The 20248-nt window shown below is 39.0% G+C and overlaps 1 protein-coding gene across 3 annotated transcripts in view; it reads left to right on the top strand.

Moving 5' to 3' along the window:
• The window catches only part of PARP8 (poly (ADP-ribose) polymerase family, member 8), a 197309-nt gene that overhangs the window by 1889 nt on the left and 175172 nt on the right, over positions 1-20248 (top strand). For all 3 annotated transcript variants that reach the window (XM_010857180.1, XM_010857181.1, XM_010857179.1), the window contains one exon: positions 477-531. In XM_010857180.1, the coding sequence (XP_010855482.1) occupies positions 477-531 (55 nt within the window). The remainder of the gene's footprint in view (positions 1-476; positions 532-20248) is intronic.

Below are 20248 nucleotides of genomic sequence, written 5' to 3'. Positions count from 1 at the left end.
CCCACGGTGGGCAGCGTTGGGCCGATCTCCGGTCGCTTCGGCTCCCTCTAGTACCTTCGACTGGCAATGTCATGCCCCGGAAAAAGGAGAGATGCCCTAGGTCCCTAAGGCGCCCCGAGCCTCTGCTTGGGGGTCGTCTTTCGTCCATTTTGCTCCCCCTGGAGGGGGACAGGATTTTGCTCCCCGAGCCGACAGCTCAGCGGGGGCCGCTTCCGGCAGCCCGGACCGGGAAATTCCCGCCGTTGCCATGGCACCCGGCACTTGTTGCGGGGGGCGGCCACGCGCGGCACCCGGCTCGGGGTGCGCAGCATCCCCTCCGGCACCGCTCGGAGAGGGGAACTCGGGGTTCTCCAGCTCTCGCCTCCCGCCCAGCCAGGCCTCCCCTTGGCTCTATCAAATAAATAAGGGGTCCGAGTCAGGACGAGGGTTAAAAATCCACTCCAGGGGGTAGCTTTTAACAAGACTTTTCGTTTCAGATTTCAGATACTCAGACTCCACCTTTACTTTCACCTACGTTGGCGGCCCCAAAAGGTATTTATGTGTATAGAGTTGCTTCATTTCCTGTTCACAAGCTGGTGTTTCCTTTGTTCTTAGCGTGTTCCGTGTTCGGGTGTTTTTTTCTTCTTCTCTTTTTGTTGTCGTTTAGCCACGTCCCAAGCCTGAGGTCTCTCGATTTTAAATAGCAGAGGGGAAATAAATAGGTTTGATTCATGTGTTTCTAAGATCACGCCACGGGCCAAAACAGAGCTCTCACACTCTTCGTGCTAAAGATGTTCTACAGTAGTACCTAGCTCTTGAGCCTTTAGGGTTTGACATAGGCGAATGCAAAACCAGAATATTGGGCATAAAAGACATAAGATGTCACAGAATAGTTTGGTCACATGTGATTTTTCTGGTGAGCTGGGGCTGCACATTTCTATGTTTTTTTGTAGGTTACCATAAACATGTAGTCTGCCAATTCTCCATCTTTTTTTTTTTAAAGGAGTCCTATTTTGGTTTTCATAGAAAGAATTTGGAAGTTATATGTAGCTGGAATGTGTAAACTTCTTTCTTGAGGAGGAAGAATGAGAGATGCATATGTTAATACTAAGTTGTTAAGAGTGTGAAGTAAGCCCAAATCCAATTTTGTGTTTACCACTTAGAGATGAAATTAAACCATTAAATATGCCATGCTGTCTTCACTTGTTAAGGTAGAATTTTTACCCTGATAGACCTTTGGGGACACAGTGGTTTAAAGCAGTGGCCACATCTGAGAACTGTCAGAGATTTAGCTTTGCTGTTAGAACCTGATATTCAATACTGTTTGATCATATTCCAAAATATCTTTTAGCTAATGGAAACATTTAGGAACATATAAATTGCAAAAGAAGCTTTCTTCTGTAAATACATTTTTAAAAAGCTTGGAATTAATGTGAATCTTAAAAATGCTTAGGATTTGTGTTGCAGTGTACATTTCAAAAAAGCTTGCATTGAAATAGTTATCACATTTCCCATAGGCACAATGTACCTAAGTGTCAGGATTGGTATATTGATTTGATTTACTAGTTGAAAATATAGCATATGTAGTATGGACTTTATTAAAATGACAATATTTCTAAATTTTCCATTGTACTGTTGCTTTTGAATAAAAAGAATATATTAGAAGAGATTCAGGCAAATTAGCACTGTTCCTACACTTACTATCTGAAGGATGCTGGTGTATAACTAATAATCGCTTGAATTGTTTTAATAGTTAAAATTATGCTATGCGGCCTGCTGAAAACATTTCCTATGCTTCTGGGTTGATACCTGCTTGAGTTGTCTGTTTCACAATTGTGGTTCTCATGAGAGGTGTGGACTGGGAAAGCCCTGGGTAGGCTTTTCAATTAATTAGCTTTATTATTAACAGTAAGATACTTGTTTTGGCCTCAGTTTACTTATCTGTACAAGAAGGGGATGAACCTTACAGTTAATCACTAAGATCTGTTTGCACTAAGATTCTTTATCAGGAAACTACTGAACTAGTGTTAACACAGTAAGAGGTGGAGAAGTTACAACTGCCTCCAGGAGCAAGGCCTGGAGATTGGGATGGATAATTGCGATAACATCAGTTTTCAGTGTAGGAACAAACACCATGGCTGCTCGTAAAGTAAGAAAACACCATGGCTGCTCGTAAAGTAAGAGATGTTTCCTCATCTATGTTATCCTCCTAAAAGATAGTTTTTTCCTTGCTTCCTGATTTAAATAACAGTTCACTTGCATTTGTAATGTGGAATAGTCTGCTTTTTAAAGACTGTTGTGAATTGTTGCTGTGATTGCTTTGTCCTTCCAAAAGCTTGCTCTATAAACCAACGTATAAAAGATTGTTTTAGTACTGTAATAATAATACCTTTAATATTACCCCTTTATGGGTTTGTAGCTAATGGCAGAAAATAAATTTTCTGAAAGAAAAAAAATTGTTTGCATGAACTACATTGTCTATATTAGAATTTGATACTTGTTAGTATTTCTCATTGCTGTGTGTCATCAGGTATTTAAAAATGAAATAATCCTTTGCTTTGATTTAAAATGCTTATCGACTTACTATATTCAGTTGATAGTGTCATTTTGGATTGTTGTTGTTCAGTTCCCAAGTCGTGTCCAATTCTTTGCGACCCCATGGATTGCAGCTTGCCAGGCTTCCCTGTCCTTCACTATCAAACTCATGTTGGTTAAGTTGGTGATGCCATCCAGCCATCTCATCCTCTGTCACCCCTGTCTCCTCCTGCCTTCACTATTTCCCAGCATCAAGGTTTTTTTCCAATGAGTTGGCTCTTCACATTAGGTGGCCAGAGTATTAGAGCTCCAACTTCAGCATAAATCCTTCCGATGAGTATTCAGAGTTGATTCCCTTTGGACTGACTGGGTTTGATCTCCTTGCTGTCCAAGAGACTCTCAAGAGTCTTTTCCAGCACCACAATGTGAAAGCATCAGTTCCTTGGTGCTCAGTCATTTCCTGTAAACTAGACTTATTTTCCTGATTAAAGGAAGGTGGAGATCTTCTGGAGAGATAGTCCATGTTTATCTTGAATTATACTGTGCTATCATTTCATCTAAACCATTGAAAACATTTATGTTCAAGAAATGATTTCAAAAATAATTTTCAGTTTCAGGTTATATATAAAACTTAATCTGCTGTTTCCTCTCTGACACTGTCCAAGAATAGTTACACTTTGTTCTGAGGCAGAAGTTGATTTTATATGTTACTCTTCAAAAAAGAAATAATACTGAAAATTTTTTTCATATAATTTTGTGTGTGTGTGTGTTTCTGTGGATAAGAGGACATGCCAAGAGGCCAGCGTGTCAGGGCTGGCCATCGGCCTAGTAGGTTGGCCTTTCATTTAGAGGTTGTGAGAGGGGCAGAGTGCCTTTTACATTTGCCCTTCTATCTGCGTGGACTTCAGGTGAGGTTTGAAGGGGAGCAGATAGTCAGCTAGAAGACTTTGTTCACTTGCTTTTCCCTCGTGGGAAGATTCATGGAATTATTATCCCCAGCTTTGTATTTGGAAACTTGAGGCTCAGAGAGTTTAGAGAACCGGTTCAGATTTGCTCAGTTAATGACGGAGCTTCCACGTAAAGCCTGTTCTGTCACACTTCTGAGACCTGGCCTCTTTTCTGTACACTAGTGTTCCCAGCCTCTTTGAACAATCTCTTGAGACTCTTGAACATCAAAAAAAATGATGCAGCCGTTGACCTGAGAGTTGTAGTTTTTGCATCATTTGATTGAGAAACAATGAGAAAAGAAGTGTTAAATGTTAAGAATTGATTATTAATGCAATCTACATATGCTTGAAAACTTGGGGTATATATATATCGGGCAAGGTTAATTCATTGTAGCGCTGATCCTTACAATGCTTCTGATTCCTGGCCTCCTGGGAAGAACTCCACAGTCGTCGGTAGTCCTGGGCCTGCTGTGGGCTCCTCCCCGAATGCTGCCTCGCAATTTCACGGGTGTGCTAAAAACTATAAACCAGGAGCCTCAATTGTATACAGTTTGTAAGCTGATGCAAATTCACTCCTTCCCTATACTTTGTCATGCTGTTTGTTTACTTTTTTCTTTCTCCCTTATGGTTGGTAGTAAACTTAAGACCAGAGATTTGGGGCTCTTGTCCTTCACCTCACTTGCAGTTAGTTGTACAGTCAGTGGTAGAAGAAACAGAAGGGGCCAAATGAGTGGGGACAGCTGCTGAGAGGCTGGGGAAGCAGGCTGAGTACTTGGGGCCAGAGGTTAAAGATAGAGAGTAGGGGGAGCCCTGAAGGAGCCTGGTCATGGACCCTGGTAGGATTCCCTGACTGAGCTTTTAGCAAGGAAGGTATTGTGAAGATATACCTGAGGTTTTAAATGTTGATTGTTTAAGAAAAGAAAATGGAAAAAGAGATGTCAAAAATAAAATTAAATTAAAAACCACATGATTTCTCCGTCTTCTATTAACATTAGCATTTATTCTCTCAGAATTTTTCTGTGTCTGTCTGCATATAAAATGTACACATCCAAAGACTGTTGTTATCCTCTCGAGACCTCACTGTTTTTCACCCAAGAATATAACATTAATGTCTTTCTTTTAGAAAGGATATGAGGGTAAAGAAATACTTCATTGAATTAGGAATTTTCCAGTCAAGGAGTGTGCATGATAAGAAATCTAATATTTATTTTACAAATTATTAATAAATTAGAAATTTAATGTTTGGTGGAATGTTCAGAGTTGCCTGTGAGTTTACACCCTTTATTGTGTGTCCGCAGCTTTACTTTTTTGAAGTAAGTAATTTTATTTTTGGCTGTGCCGGGTGTACATTCCTTTGCCTAGACTTTGTCTAGTTGCAGTGAGCGTGGGGCCACGCGTCCTTGAGGTGCACAGGTTTCTCACTGCGTGGCTTGTCTTGTCCTGAACAGGCTCTAGGTGCACAGACTTCAGTAGTTGCAGCGTGCAGCCTCAGGAGTTGGGGCTCCTGGGCTCTAGAGTGCACTGGGCTTAGTTGCTCTGCAGCATGTGGGAACTTCCTGGGCCAGGGATCACACGGTGACCCCTTCATTGGCAGGTGGATTCTTATCCACTGCCCCATCAGGGAGGTAAGTCCCAGATCGACAGGTCTTCTGGCTGGTGGAAAGCAGTTTCCTAACCCAAGTGACCAGGTATAGGGATACTCAGATAGTTCAAAAAGCCCCCAATCTGGTGATATCACTCAGGAATGGAATTTCTTATGAATCCAGAAGTTGCTTACTCAAGTTATAAGCCCTATTCTCTGACCTGTTCAAATATTTCCAGAAGACAGATAATGCAGTTTTTTAGGATAATAGAGAGTTATGGGGGCTGTGGTACACTGGAGAGTTTGTTTTTTTCAGAGTATTTATTTCAGTTACAAAAATCAACACCACTCTGGTGGTCGACCACATCTTCTGGGGATCCTAATCTGCTGGGGCTCCCATTGCACAGTCCTTTACTGATGGGATGCTATGGAAAGAGGCAATCCAGTTGATTGCTAAAGTGCATTTGCTTTCTTTTGAGTTTCCTAGAAAGGAGGTGTGTACATGTGTGCAGGAGTTGGGGAACTGGGAGGGTGGAGAAGTAATTCCAGCATCTCAAAAGACTCATCAATTTTCACTATGCAAAAAGTACACTAAAATTTTGGAATATGTAATTATTTTGAAACCTTCAAGAGCTCCTGAAGGTGTCAGAATGAAAAGAATGATCATTTTTTAAAAAAATTTAAAAAATTAGAATGCTTCTCTTACCAATGGGGACCTGTTTTCCATAATTTTTGATTATATCAATTATTACCCAAAATGATATATTTTTTAAAAGTGTGTTTGCTGGAGCCCTGGGAACCTGCCTTGGAGGTTTGGGGTGACTGGTGGAAGGGAGTGTGAAGGAAGCTGAATGAGTGAGAGCCAGGCTTTCACATCCCTTTGTAAATTACAGCTGCTCTATCTAGCTTTTTCTGTTCCGGTATAACATTTTCTTTGAAAAATGTTTCATTGGTAAATGAGTTTTAAAACCATTGACCTAAAGTAACCACCAATTTAACACAAGTTTATTGTACCTTATATATTAAAAAAAATTAAACTCCATTTATTTCATGGATTAAAATAATACTGCTAATGATATTTATTGGGCATGGTCTCACCTACCTTACATCCTGTATTTGCAACAAAGAAGACCAATAGGTATTTTGTCAGCTGTTGTACATTTTATAGCTAAAGAAACTGTTGGGTAGTTTAAATAGTTTATGGTTAGTAAGAAGCTGAGTAGGGATATACTGCAGTATAAGTCAGTGTTTTTGTGAGGTTTTAAGGGGCATGGGTTGAACTGGCCTGACTAGAATAGCTGGGAATGTTTGGGCCTGGGCAGGGATTGCTTTTGCTGGTAGAATGTCTGCCAGGGGCAGTACTGAAAATCTATTGCTTGACAGGGCAAGTGCCCGAGCCCAACGCTAAGCAGTAATGGTAGGAAACTTATCTACATAGACTGTGGAATTCTTGTGCAAATATTTGGCCCATCCAATTTAAATTCCCCATCATCTCTTTCTGCAGCATTGGGGAAAAAAGAAAAAAAAAAGGCATAAAAGTGAAATTTCATCAGTCTGAAAAATATTTTGTAATTCTCTGCACACATTTGCTTTTGGATGGGTTGTGCTGTAATAGATAAGTATTGCTCTAGGACAGCTGTCACTGACTTAGTATGGAATTTTAATCAAGTTATTGATACGTAACCTTTCTTTTTTTCATTCTCTAAATTTCTGCAATCCTGTCTCCCATGTGCCCCCAGGAAAGACTAATCAAAATATGTTTTTATTAATAAGACTTGTCATTCTTGTCTTATTGTGATCATACTTCAGGTTTTCTGTTCAGTTATCTCACTTCATTGCTGGGCAGTTCAACCCAACACATGGAAACATTTCCTCCTTTGAAGAAGCTTCTCTTCCCAGCCTTTCCCCTAGTCAGCTTGACATCATTTGAGCCTGGTGTGGGGAACCTCAGTCTCAGGTTTCATGTATCCCACCTTCTTCACCTTCTAAGCTCCACCAGCTCTTACTTTGAAATCATTGTTGGCACCTTCATCGCTCCCCATGTCTACACTTGGTCTGGGTCCTGATAACCCTGACTTAGGTCAGTCACTTTGAACCAAGTGACTTAAAATACTCGATTAACAGCTACTCACCCATCCAGTTCATTTATACCTGAACTCTTTAACTATGTATTTAATCAAAGCACTTACCTGCTCAGAAGCTTTCAAATGCAACCAAGATTTTCTCCAGATTAAATTTAATTCCCATTCTTGACTCTCAAAAGTGACCTTTCCCATCCATTCATATATGTTTCTCAGCCTTCCAAATGCTAACTCACTGCTGTTTATTTATTGACCTCATCTCTCTAATTAGCAACAGTTTGTATGAACTCAGTGCATTAAGCATATACGGCTCTTCAAGGTCTATTGATAGATAACATCTGTGTTGCATAATATTCTTGGTTTGGCTATCAAGATCATGGTTTTTATTATCACAAAGACTGATTGATTTCATCTTTCCTTTGACCACAAGTGGCCTGTCTGTGAAAATATGTAATGTGTTCACACAGAAGAGGATAGAGGGAGACCCCGAGTGGAACAAGTTGAGATTGAGAAGACAAAAATGAAACCTGAGGAGGGTGGGTGGGATGAGAAAATAAATAGATCAGTCCCTATACTGAATAACAACAGCTGGTCTCATTTGTAGTTTATTTGCATCTTGGTGACATCCGGTTTGTGGCTGACACCTTCTTGGTATTAAATGGAGGATGCAAATGATTCAGTGTTAAATGTAAAAGGAAGACATTCACATAAGCCTTTGAGCAGTCAGATCATTTTTCCTTATACTGAAATTAGCAACCAAGATAGCTTCTTTCTGAACATTTTGAAATGTAGGTTGGAAAGACCTTCCCAATGGCCTGAAAGTATTCTTAGGATTTGTTAACCAACTCTGAAGTGCTGTAGTTATTTGCATTTTCATCACTGTTTTGTTTAAAAAACAAATACAGGTTGTTATTAGCCAAGATTTAGTTGTAAAATATTTCCTGTGTTTGAAGTAGAGAATTGAGCCAGAGACTAATATAACTAGTTTACATTTGCTAGACTTTCATATCTATGCAGAAAAAAAAATCAGGCAAAATTGGAAAACAACAGACCAAAATACTATTAAGGATAGAGCTGTATAAAAGAAATAATAATAAGTTGAATAAAATAAGTCACACAAATAAAATCAGTACTTTGTTTAAGAACTAGAACTCGTTTTAGCATAGTGTCCAGAGTATAGTATTTCCTAATATTTCTTAAATGATAATAATATTTTTCCTATGTGGTAGCATTTCCCAAACTGTTTAATTAGCTGTTAGATATGTAGCCAAATATGTCTGGGAAATGCTTAGTTAAACAATATTAAAAAATTTTAATGGTTGTCTTCTTAGAGGCTTTTATATATTAGTGTGCATTATGCATACCCAAGAGGTGAATTAACTATTCAGGGTTTTTCAGACTTATTTGATTACAGATCTGGAACATCTCAAGAGAGCTGTTTTGTGGAAAACACTTTGGCAAACTCTGAGTCCTATTCATTAAAAAGTTTTTGAGTAAACAACAGTATAATATAAATGGAAATTGCCGATTCACACTGAGCCCCAAAGAATTTATTTGCAGTCATTTTTACAGAATTTGCTTTATGACAGGGAAAGTCTTAGTTAAAGGCACTTGGCATTTCATGCCACCAACATTTCTACATGAGGACTTCTTTTTCTGGGCTGCTCACTCTCTCCTTGGTTGTATTGAAGTCATTTATAATGAGAGCTCTCATCTATTCTTCTTTATGAAAGCACTGAAGTTAGCAGGGCCCTCTCTGGCACATGATTAGAAGTCAGCCTTTTAAGGACACGTTAGAGGTAGATAATGATCCTGTGCAGCAGAAGGACTCGTTATGTCCTCTTAGATTCTGCCACTCTGACTGCAGTAGAGCTTCTTAGTGAGCCATCTTTGATGGAATATATATTTTGGGAGAAGTTGGTGGTGAGAGAAGACTAGAATTTATCTAAATGTTTCATTTCTTTGACAAATTACATTTAATAAATCAATGAAGGTATCTATTTTGTAAAATCATTTTCCTCCCAGTGACTATATGAGAAAATTACTTGAAGGAGTTTTCAAACATTTCTCAGAATTTTTTCAACACTAGCCTGGAAATAAACTCTCTCTTCTTTAAAGAGCATTAGTCGTTAAACTTCAGGCAGCCACACATTACTTTGGGCTTCCCAGGTGGCGCTTGTGGTAAAGAATCCACCTGCCAATTTAGGAGATGCCTGAGACAAGGATTCAATCCCTGGGTCAGGACAATCTCCTGGAGGAGGGCATGGCAGCCCACTCCAGTATTCTTGCTTATAGAATCCCATGGATACAGGAGCCTGGCAAGCTACAGTCCATAGGGTCGTGAAGACTTGGACACAATTGAAATGACTTAGCATGCACACATGTTACTTGTGCTAACATATGTGTGGAGAATGAATTGTCTGCTTTAAAGTGCACTCCTGGGGACAGAGGGTCAGAGTATTCAGAGCGTTCTGTATTCAGAACACTCAGTGTTCTGTATTCAGAGTGATTCATGTTAACATTTGATGTTTTTTTCTGTACTAACTACTGTTGTGATTCAGTGGAACCTCACACATACTGAGAATCTAGTTCTAGGTTTCTCACTTGGAAGTTAGTGTGTAAAATGTTAACATTGAATTTGTAACTGTGACAATACATTTATTCACCTACATGTATTTGTATCAGTGATCTTCTTCAGAACAAAGTCATCCATATTAGCATGTGGGAGACCTAAGCAGAAGGCTAAAATCTGCTTCCTGGATAAAAGCTGGTGCAGTCATCCTTTCTCAGTAAAATGCACCACAGCTAGATATGCAGCAGGAAAAATACAGGCCCTCCAGCTGAAAAGCAGTCATCGCTTTATTATTACTACAGAATTTGATATGATGTCTATAGTGATTGGTGGTGGTGGTTTAGTTGCTTTGTCCTGTCTGACGCTTGCTACCCCATGGACTATAGCCCGCCAGGCTCCTCTATCCGTGGGATTTCCTAGGCAGGAATACTGGAGTGGGTTGCCATTTCATTTTTAGCTAACGAAGAAAGATGTTTGAATAGTTCACTGCGAGCCACATTCTTTCTTGATTCTTCTTGGATCAGCCGATCCTTCTGGGAAAACTAGCCTAGAACAGTAAATTCAGTGAGTTTCAATTAAATGATTTCAATCAGAATTGCATATTCTTCACTGAGTTTATCCCCCCACTGATGAAACTTTGGCCAAGAAAGCTTTTAAACTTAATTTTTTGAAATCATACTAGTTTGATTTCATTTGTGCTTTCTATGTTGACTTCCTATGTCATTAATTTAAAATTTCCAGTATCAATTCTCGATGTCCAATATATACAAAATTCTTTCTAGCTGTAAGTAATTGATAGGGAAAAATCTACTTAGGGCAATAGTTTCATAAAAAAGTTTTTTAAAAGAAATGTTGACATTTTTCAGTCTTTGGATTATTCTGGGAAATGTTACATTTCAAATGTACTTTGAAATCAGAATTCAGGTGCTTAATACTTCACAGCTATTAGAACGGCCAAAATCCAGATCACTGAAAGCACCAAATGCTGTTGGAGATGTGGAGCGATAGGAACTGCTGGTGGGAAAGCCAAGTGTATGTTAACCACTTTGGAAGACTGTTTATATAGATAGTTTCTTATAAAACTAAACCTACTCTGACCTGTGATTCAGCAGTCACACTCGTTGGTAATTACCCAAAAGGTCTGAAAAATGAATGTCCACATGAAAATCTGCACATGATGTTTGCAGCAATTTTACTCAAAATGGTCAAATCCTGGATATAACCAACATGTCCTTCAGGTGGTGGATGGATAAGTAAACCATGGTATATCCAGACATGGATTGTTTTTTCGTGCTAAAAAGAAATGAGCTATCAGGCCATAAAAAGACACGAAGTGAAGTTGCTCAGTCATGTCCGACTCTTTGTGACCCCATAGACTGTAGCCTACCAGGCTCCTCCATCTATGGGATTTTCCAGGCGAGAATACTGGAGTGGGTTGCCATTTCCTTCTCCAGGAGATCTTTCCGACCTGGGGACTGAACCCAGGTCTCCTGCATTATAGGCAGTTGCTTTACCGTCTGAACCACCAGAGAGGTCCAAAACAAAAAGACGTGGAGGAAACTTAAGTGCATTCTGCTAAGTAAAAAAGCCGATCTGAAGGGCTGTGTACTATGTGGTTCCAACTACATGACGTTCTGGAAGAGACAAAACTATGGAGATAGTAAAAGGATCAGTGGTTGCCGGGAGTTAAAGGAGAAGGAATGGCGAAATACGTAGAACAGAGAATTTTTAGGATATTGAAACTGTTCCATGTGATACTGTATGAGTGCATATATGTCACTGTGCATTTTTGTAAATCCATAAAATGTACAACATGCAGAGTGAACTCTAAAAATAAACTGTAGATTCTGGATAATATTGATGTGTAGTATACGTTCCTCGTTAGTGATAAATATACTGCTCTGGTGGGGAATGTTGGTGATGGGAGAGGCAGTGCTTGTGTTGAGTGTCAAGGGTCTTTGGACTTCCCTGGTGGCTCGCATGGTAAAGAATCCATCTGCGATGCAGGAGACTCAGGTTTGATTCCCCGGTCAGAAAGATCCTCTGGAGAAGGGGATGGCTACCCACTCCAGTATTCTTGCCTGGAGAATCCCATAGACAGAGGAGCCTGGTGGGCTACAGTCCATGGGGTTGCAAAGAGTCAGGCAGTGACTGAGTGACTAACACTTTCACACACTTTTCATGAGGAATCTCTATATTCTGCTCAGTTTTGCTGTGAATCTAAAACAGCTCTAAAACAAAAAGTCTGTTTAAAAAAATTGCCAGAGGTGAAAAAAGTAGGTACTTGCCAAAACTTTTCCAACTTATGATTCAGATCTATAGAAAGTTTAAGGATTTCTTTCTGTATTATACAGATATATAAATTTAAATCAGGAAAGTATAAAATTAGCTATTTAGTTTTACTAAATAAAAGTGTCTTGGCACAAAACTGAAATGGGTAACCTGTGTTATGGTTTTAGCATTTAGCTAATTTTGTAAAAGGAAATCAGTTTTAAATTAGAAATCAGTTTTATTCAAATAGAAATTATAAAACTATACTAAATAATAAGTATTTTGTATTCCAGGAGATATCAGTAACTATTACAGATTTTCTTTGCCTCCAGAATTTTAGTCACCATGTGCTGTATTGTGTTTAGTCGCTCAGTCGTGTCCGACTCTTTGCGACACTATGGACTGTAGCCCGCCAGGCTCCTCTGGGGATTCTCCGGGCAAGAATTATCGGAGTGGGTTGCCATGCCCTCTTTCAGGGGATCTTCCACCCTAGGGATTGAACCTAGGTCTCCCTCATTGGAGGCGGATTCTTTACCATCAGAGCCTCCAGAAAAGCCCTTAGTCACCATAGAAATCCAATATTGATAATGCCAGCGTATTTCTCAAAACCAAGTAGAACTTGGTGCTATCAGGTATTTCTGTGGCTGAATACTGAACTTAAACATAACATATGTTTGAAACATTTCTCTCTTGCACACACATGCACATATGCACAAACCTGCAAAACCCTGAAATGACAGTGCATTTTAAGCTTTCCCCCTCAACATACAAAGATAACATTCTGAAGTACATTTGCAGACATTAAGAAAATAAGCTGCCTATTTCATTCTCTCACATACACACGTCCGCATATGGTTCTCAAAGATTGGAGGAACAGAGAATTGAATTACTTTGAAAAATTTTTTTTAGTGGGGAGGGATAGGTAAGCAAGGAGTCTCATATAATCTTTAAAAGTTTTGGTACCACATTATAGCTTTTAGAACCACCACAAACATACATAAAGTTCTTAATGATTATAAGTTTTACTGTGTTTACAAATTAATTTTAGTCTAAATATTCAGAGAGTATGAAATTGTATTTTATATTTTTTGAAGAAAATACTGCAAATGTAGGTTAACTGATAGCTATTTCACAATTCTTTATAACCTGTAACATTACAGCATGGTATAGCACAATTAATTTGGATTATTTTAATCAACCAGTTAAATGAATTAACTTCTCAAAGTCTGGATTTTATCATCTATGAAATGGCAGTAGTTATACTGCAGGGTTTGGAGGACTGAACTACATAATAGGTTTGGAAAAGTGTGTTGTTAGTTGTTCAGTCGTGTCTGATTTTTTGCGACCCCGACCCCTTGGACTGTAGCTTGCCAGGCTCCTCTGTCCATGGGATATCGCGGGCGAGAATACTGGAGTGGGTTACCGTTTCCTTTTCCAGGGGGTTTTCATGACCTGGGGCTCCAAACTTGGGTCTGCGGCATTGGCAGGCAGATTCTTTACCATCTGAACCAGCAGGGAAGCCCAGTAAGTTTGATAGGGAGACCTGAAGACTGTTCTTCGGCTTTGTGGTTTCCTAGAAGGAATAATAGGACTCAAAAGCTGTTAAACTCACTGTTATATTTTATTCTAACAAAAGGATACAGATTAAAATCAACAAAGGGCCCAGGCTCTCTGGGCAAAGTGCAAGAGAAACCAGCACAAGTTCCCAAGTGTCTGGTCAGTAGCGTCACATGGACACGTTTGCTCTTCCCCACCATGATGTGTGATAACACATGCAGGGTATCGCCAACCAGTGAAATTCCCCTGAGTCTTGGTGTCCAGAGCTTTTATTAGGGGTCAGTCACAGGCATGATGGGGAAGTCATGGCAACCCACTCCAGTATTTTTGCCACGGACAGAGGAGCCTGGGGTCTCAAAAGAGTTGGACACGACTAAGCAACTAAGCACACAGGCATGATGCCCCTTTGTGACTGACCTCAGCTATTTAAATTCCAGCCACAAAGCAAAAAAACATTTGTTGGCATAACTGTCTGAGCAAATCCAAGACCACAGGCCTACAGGAACATCTTTGTCAGGTAGAAGATTCATTCCAAGGGCTCCAAGCTCATTTCCTAGGAACTGGCCAAGGGCCAGTCCTAAAGACAGACTTTTCCTGGGAATGTGCAGGGTTTGAACGGCCAGGGCCCGAGTTCACCCTTTCCTGCTGTGTCCAACACAAGACTTGAAAGAGAAGGCAATACTTGTAATTATTCATAGCACTAGCCCTGATTCTGCTTCCCTAGTGGCTCAGTGGTACAGAATTCTTTGCCTGACAGTGCAGGAGACAATCGTTCGATCCCTGGGTCAGAAAGATCTCCTGGAGAAGGAAATGGCAACCCACTCCCACTCCAGTATTCTTGCCTGAAGAATTCCATGGACCGAGGAACCTGGCAGGCTATATAGTCTGTGGGGTTGTAAAGAGTCAGACATGACTTAGTGACTGAAACAAGAACAGCAACAAACCCGATGCTAATTCCTGGAGTCTAGACCCCAGGAGCAGGCAGAATAAGGGGAGAAATGCCCTATTTGGGGTAGGACAGTTGCCCTGATTGATTTGGAAATACAAAATTTTCTCAGTTTAGAAAGGCATTAATTTGCAAGGTATACTATCATTGAATAACAACTTCTAATGAAAACTGTGTTAAGTATACACCAAAGTTAAAAAGATAGCCACAGCATACGTTCACTTATATAACTGCATGCTATTCTTTTTTTTTTTCCAGTGTCTCAAAGTTAAAGTGTAGACCTTTGTCATTTTTAGAGTCTGAAGATTCTCTGGAATCACTGGCTATTGTCATGTCACTGCAGTATTCCAGTGATATTGACTTGCCTTCCCCAAGTTCTGGGTTCCTCATCTTCACCTATAACTTTAGAATAGTTAGGCCTCCTTTTCTTTTAATTTGAAAAATGACAGGTTTTTGTCTACGTTTCTTATTTGCTTTACCTTGTATTTTTTCCCTTTCTCTCATCGAGTCGTGTAATTGTGAAAATTACACAACTCTGGAAAGTTAGTTAAAGTATGTTTTAGAGTCACTGCCAGAGCCCTCCTCTTGGCAGGTCCCTCCTACTGTCCTAGCCTCCCCCATCCGTAGAATGTCTTCATATATTCTGATACATTTGGCACTTTCCCCTGACTTTTCTGGCAGTGTCTGACCTGTAGTGTGACTGTCTCCATAGGGGGAAAAAATTATTTTAAGGCTGTGTCATAGCTTTATGCAACAGACACATGGTGATTCTAACACAAGTGACCCAGGGGTGACAATCAAATGAGGTGAAATGTTCTGTTGAGGTCTGAGTTCTCTCTTGCTAACATTGGCAGGTAAATGTCACAACTACTTCCTGCATAGTAGTTAAGAAGTTTATCCTTTGATATATTAGTGATAATAAGTTAGAAACATGAATCTTATAATCAGGGAAATCCAATAAAAAAAACAAAGACTTACTGAGCCAGTAATTTGAGATAGGCAAATAATTCCTAATTTCTGCTTCTGAATTGCCTCTTACATTTTGGTCCCAAGCAGATTTCTCATTCATATCATGTCCTTTACATGCTGGAGAAGCTGTTTGAAGAAACAGGTGACTGGAATAACTTTATGCATTCTGATAGCCTAGACATTAACATGCTTAATTGAAGTATCTGTTTGATAATTTAAATTAATTTGAAGCAATGTAATGAAGGGATTTTTCAGATTTTGTAGAGAGGCTAATTTAGGGACCAAATATTCATCACTAGGCTGACTGCCTCTGTCTCCTCCATTACCCTGCATCATTGCCCCTTGTTCTTATTTTTCACAGCACCCTCCCGCCTGCTTCCCACACGCTATGCGCTGCTTTTTAATTTTATTTTTGGACAATGACTCTCTAGGCTGTTAGGGCTTCCTGGATGGCTCAGCCATAAAGAATCCACCAGCAGTGCAGGAGACGCAGGTGTGATCCCTGGGCCGGGAAGATCCCCCGCAGGAGGAAATGGCAACCCACACCTGAATTCTTGCCTGGAAAATCCCATGGACAGAGGAGCTTGGCGGGCTCCAGTCCAAAATGTTGCAAAACATTGAACACAACTGAATGACTGAGTATACATGTATGCACTCGAGACTCTGGGAGCTGATACGCCAGGCAAAGTGGGAAATGGGAAGGGTGAATAATCATAGAGGTCATTAGTAAACCATCTGTATTCTTGCTGCTCCTCCATTCACTCTGTGCGCTTCTCTCTGTGTGCATGTCTATTTCAATATACATTTTACATGCAGAAATCTACAGTTTTTTAAAAGCAACTGTTATCACAGTTAAAACCTGGGGAAACTGATTTTCTTAAGGGAAATACCAATTGGCAAATAAAATTAGTTGATTTTTTTCCCCCCTTGAAACTTACTTAAGTGTATTGATCAAATACACTCTGAAGAAAAACATCGCTGTCTCATAAAATATGTTTCACTTTCATATGCGTTCCATATTCCCCTAACTCAAGCTTCCTCTTTCTAAGGGTTATTTCCTAAGTGATGTTGAAAGCCATGTATGTGGTAAGAGGGCAGAATTGCAAAATCAGATATAAATAAAAATAAAATCTTGATATATTTGGTACAAATCCATCTGTCCCATGTCCTTTGTTAGGACCTGAGGGCATGCCTGATTTTCATAAAAGCCATGCGTCGCCATTTAAAGAAGCAAGCAAAAATTATTTTTGATACCCTACTGAAAAACACATGGATTACTTAATTGTATTAGAAATTTTGCAGATGGTTGAAATTTTATGAAATGCTGAGTTTTATCTTTTTTGTGAATTCAAAAGATAGACCCTAGTTTTCTTTTTTAAATTATTTATTTTTGGCTGTGCTTGGTCTTTATTGCTGCACAGGCTGTTCTCTAGTTGTGCTGCACATGCTTCTCATTGCAGGGGCTTCTTTTGTTGCAGAGCACAGGGTCTCAGGTGCATGGACTTCAGTAGCTGTGGCACACGGGCTCTGTAGTTGAGGCTCCTGGGCTTTAGAGCACAGACTCCACACTTGTGGTACGTGGGATCGTCCTGAATCAGGAATCAAGGATCAATATCTCGGATCCTCACTGATCCAGGATCGTCCTGGATCAGTGTCTCTTACATTGGTAGGCGTATTCTTTACCACTGAGACACCAGGGAAGCCCAATCCTAGTTTTTCTTAAAAATTAATTTACATAGATAGTTTCCCTAATAATAGAGTATGAGTGAGTTTTTGTTCCAACTTCAAAGAATGTGTATTACCAGAGACAATAAGAATCAAATGTGTCCTGTCCTGTTAGAAAATGCTACTTTCTCTTGACATTTTAAATGATAAGAATTTAATGACATAGCTAAGTGTTCTTTTGGTTCATTTAAAAAAATAGCTTCAGTAAAATACAATTAAGCATTGAGATTTGTTCTTTCAATATCTTAATTTTTTTTTTCAGCTAAAAATTAAGTGAGTTTAGCTTTGAATCCAGTTATTGATTCTTGAAGAGCTGTTGGGTTGCTGATCCATGAGGCAAAAGTCTACCATCCTGGATGTGTGTAGTCACTTATAAGCATCTGCTAGATCCTGTTTACTTAAAATCAGAGGGATTAAAAAAAAAAAAAAAATCAGAGGGATTAGCATTGGGCAGCTGAAAAGGAGGGTGAATATTCCTTTTTGATATCTAGAGCAGCAAATTTACAGATTCATTATTCTTACAGCTCAAATTGTCTAAGAGCCTCATATTATGAAATTTAATTTCAGTTTCAGCTACTTGTGAAGCAGTTTATTGAAAATAGAATTAAAGTCCTCATTTTGAAGTTATGGAGGAGACTCAAGAATCACAAGAGAGTTTCTTTCAACCTGAAGTTGAAAGTCTGTGAGTTCAAGGACTAATAAGTAAAAAAGTAAATGATACAGTGTGATTATTAAGGGGGAGCTATTCCTGTAGATACTGTGACCTGGTTGAGGAACATTCAAATCCTGAATCTCCCACTTTCTGTGTTCTGTCTTCCCACACCCCATTCTTCTTTTTCAGTTTCTTCTTTTTGAATATGATGTGATTGGAAACCAAATAACCACGCTTGTTAGAATCCCGTCTAAAATGGCACAGACTTCGTTCAGGGACCAGAGGGAACATAAGGACAAATTTTATGACATATTTTTTGATAGTTTAAAATGGTTTTGTATGTTTTGTTTTCTTCTGTGTTGAATTTCATGGTTACCACTGTTTCGTTGCTCACACTTACAGCTTTTGCTACAAAGCAGAGGATGAGTTGGTTAGATAGCATCACCGACTCAATGGACATGAATTTGAGCAAACTCCGGGTGGTAGTGGAGGACAGAGGAGCCTGGCGTGCTGCAGTCCATGGGGTCTCAAAGAGTTGGACACGACTTAGTGACTGCGCAACAACAATACAAAGCAGTGTAAATGTTGCACCTATTATCATTGTCATGTTGACAGATGGCAGTGTAGGGATAGATGGTTGGAATTTTGTTGTTTGAGTTAGACTGTGCCATTAGAAATTTGTTTTCCCAAGTAACAGTATATTCTGTACTTCTCCTGAATGGAGAAATCCACGTCTGAACTAAGCATAATTGAATGCATAACAAGGGGAGGTGGTATAGGGAATAACATTTGATGGCTACTTCCTTTCCTTATAATTTGTTCATTGTATTTTAATGTGAATAAGAAGTTTTTCTACCAAGAATTTGAAAGTAACATTTTGCGAAGGTAAATTTTGATAAAATCATTTGGGCTTATTTGTAGTCACTTAACATTTTCAGTCCATGTGTTAAAAATGGTATTCAGTGTGATAATCACCTTATTACTGCAGACACGTAGAAGTTTGGCATTTTTAATATCAGATGTTTTAAGTTAAGAGAACTTGCCAGTGTCCCACAGCAGACAATCTCTGCTTGCTTGTGTGTCTTTAATCTTTCTGTGATAAAGTTAAGCCTAGAGGCCTTATGCTACTTTAAATTTTCAAAATGAGGTCACGTAAATGTTGTGTCAGACTTTTAATTCATGAGTAGTATCCTCATGAATAGTGAAGATAAGTTATATTTATATCCTACTACTTGCTTAGCTGTGGATCAGCAGAGGTGAACAGAGAGCAGTAATATTACTTTCAAATGTTGGTAAACTATTTTTCTTGATCTCATATGAGTATGATGACTTTTTTTTCTTTCTGAATGTCGAAACGTAAGTGAGAGTACATTTGGTGACGGCAGGATGAAATGCTTCAAATTAGGGTTGACCTGGAAATTTTATGGATTTGGAGGGGGAGGGAGTGAAAAGGAACTTTAAAGGCAAGAGAATGAATAGTAGAGAGGATGGATTAGCAGCAGAGCTCAGGGATCCCAGGGGTTTATCTTGAAGAGATTGAGGAGAATTCCTGTGGTTTATGCTGCAGGGAATCAAATTGAAAGCCTTCTACCTAGGAAATGATTTAAATACCCTGGTGCTATACAGAGTGTGAATGCTTTATTTACTTTGAGGAAGAGGTTTAACCCTCCTCATAGATTCCATCAATTTCAGATGTAATGCAAGTACACTTCCCCTTTGGCTATTTTACAAGGACATTGAGGATTAATTAAATTTAAAAGAAAGTAGTGTATTGAACCCCAGGAGGCAGAGGAGCTATGTATTATTTTTCTCATCATTCCTTATTCATTCATTTTGCAAATATTTGTTGAATATCAATTACAATGAAGACACTATAGCAAGGTGCTCTAACTAGGAATATAAAGATGAATGATGAGGGTGGCTTCTGCCCTCATTACGTACGTATTGTGTTCATAGTTTATTTTAAACATTTCCATTCTAATATGAGTAATTGTGCAGGGACATAACATTGCCAGTCTCAGCAATAATTAATCTTTGACTAACTTCACTGATACATATTTTTACTTTATAAATTCACTTTTCTGAATTTAGAACTGCTCTACCTTCTACTGTAAGAGAGGCACAACATACACATTTTTGTATATTATAATCATTGCTCTATGGTTGCCTTTTTCTTACAGAAAAACACAAATTATAATAGTAAATCAAAATAGACCCCTCATATAATACCTTTTCCGTTAAAATATATAGGTCATATTTAGATGGCACATGGAGAAGAATTTTAACCACATACTCATATTTGTGAAAATATTGCTAAGTAGAATTTAAAAAAAGAAAGTCTCTAATATTCATGTTCTTTAATTAGCATTAAAGAAGCATAAATTAATCTACAGTTTGAATTAAAATTATATGCTAATTATTGAAGACAAAAA

The sequence above is a fragment of the Bison bison genome, unplaced genomic scaffold, assembly GCF_000754665.1.
Source record: "Bison bison bison isolate TAMUID 2011002044 unplaced genomic scaffold, Bison_UMD1.0 scf7180017864378, whole genome shotgun sequence".
Classification (NCBI taxonomy): Eukaryota; Metazoa; Chordata; class Mammalia; order Artiodactyla; family Bovidae; genus Bison; species Bison bison.
The sequence above is the reverse complement of the archived record's forward strand: the minus strand, read 5'-3'. Positions and strand labels throughout refer to the sequence as shown.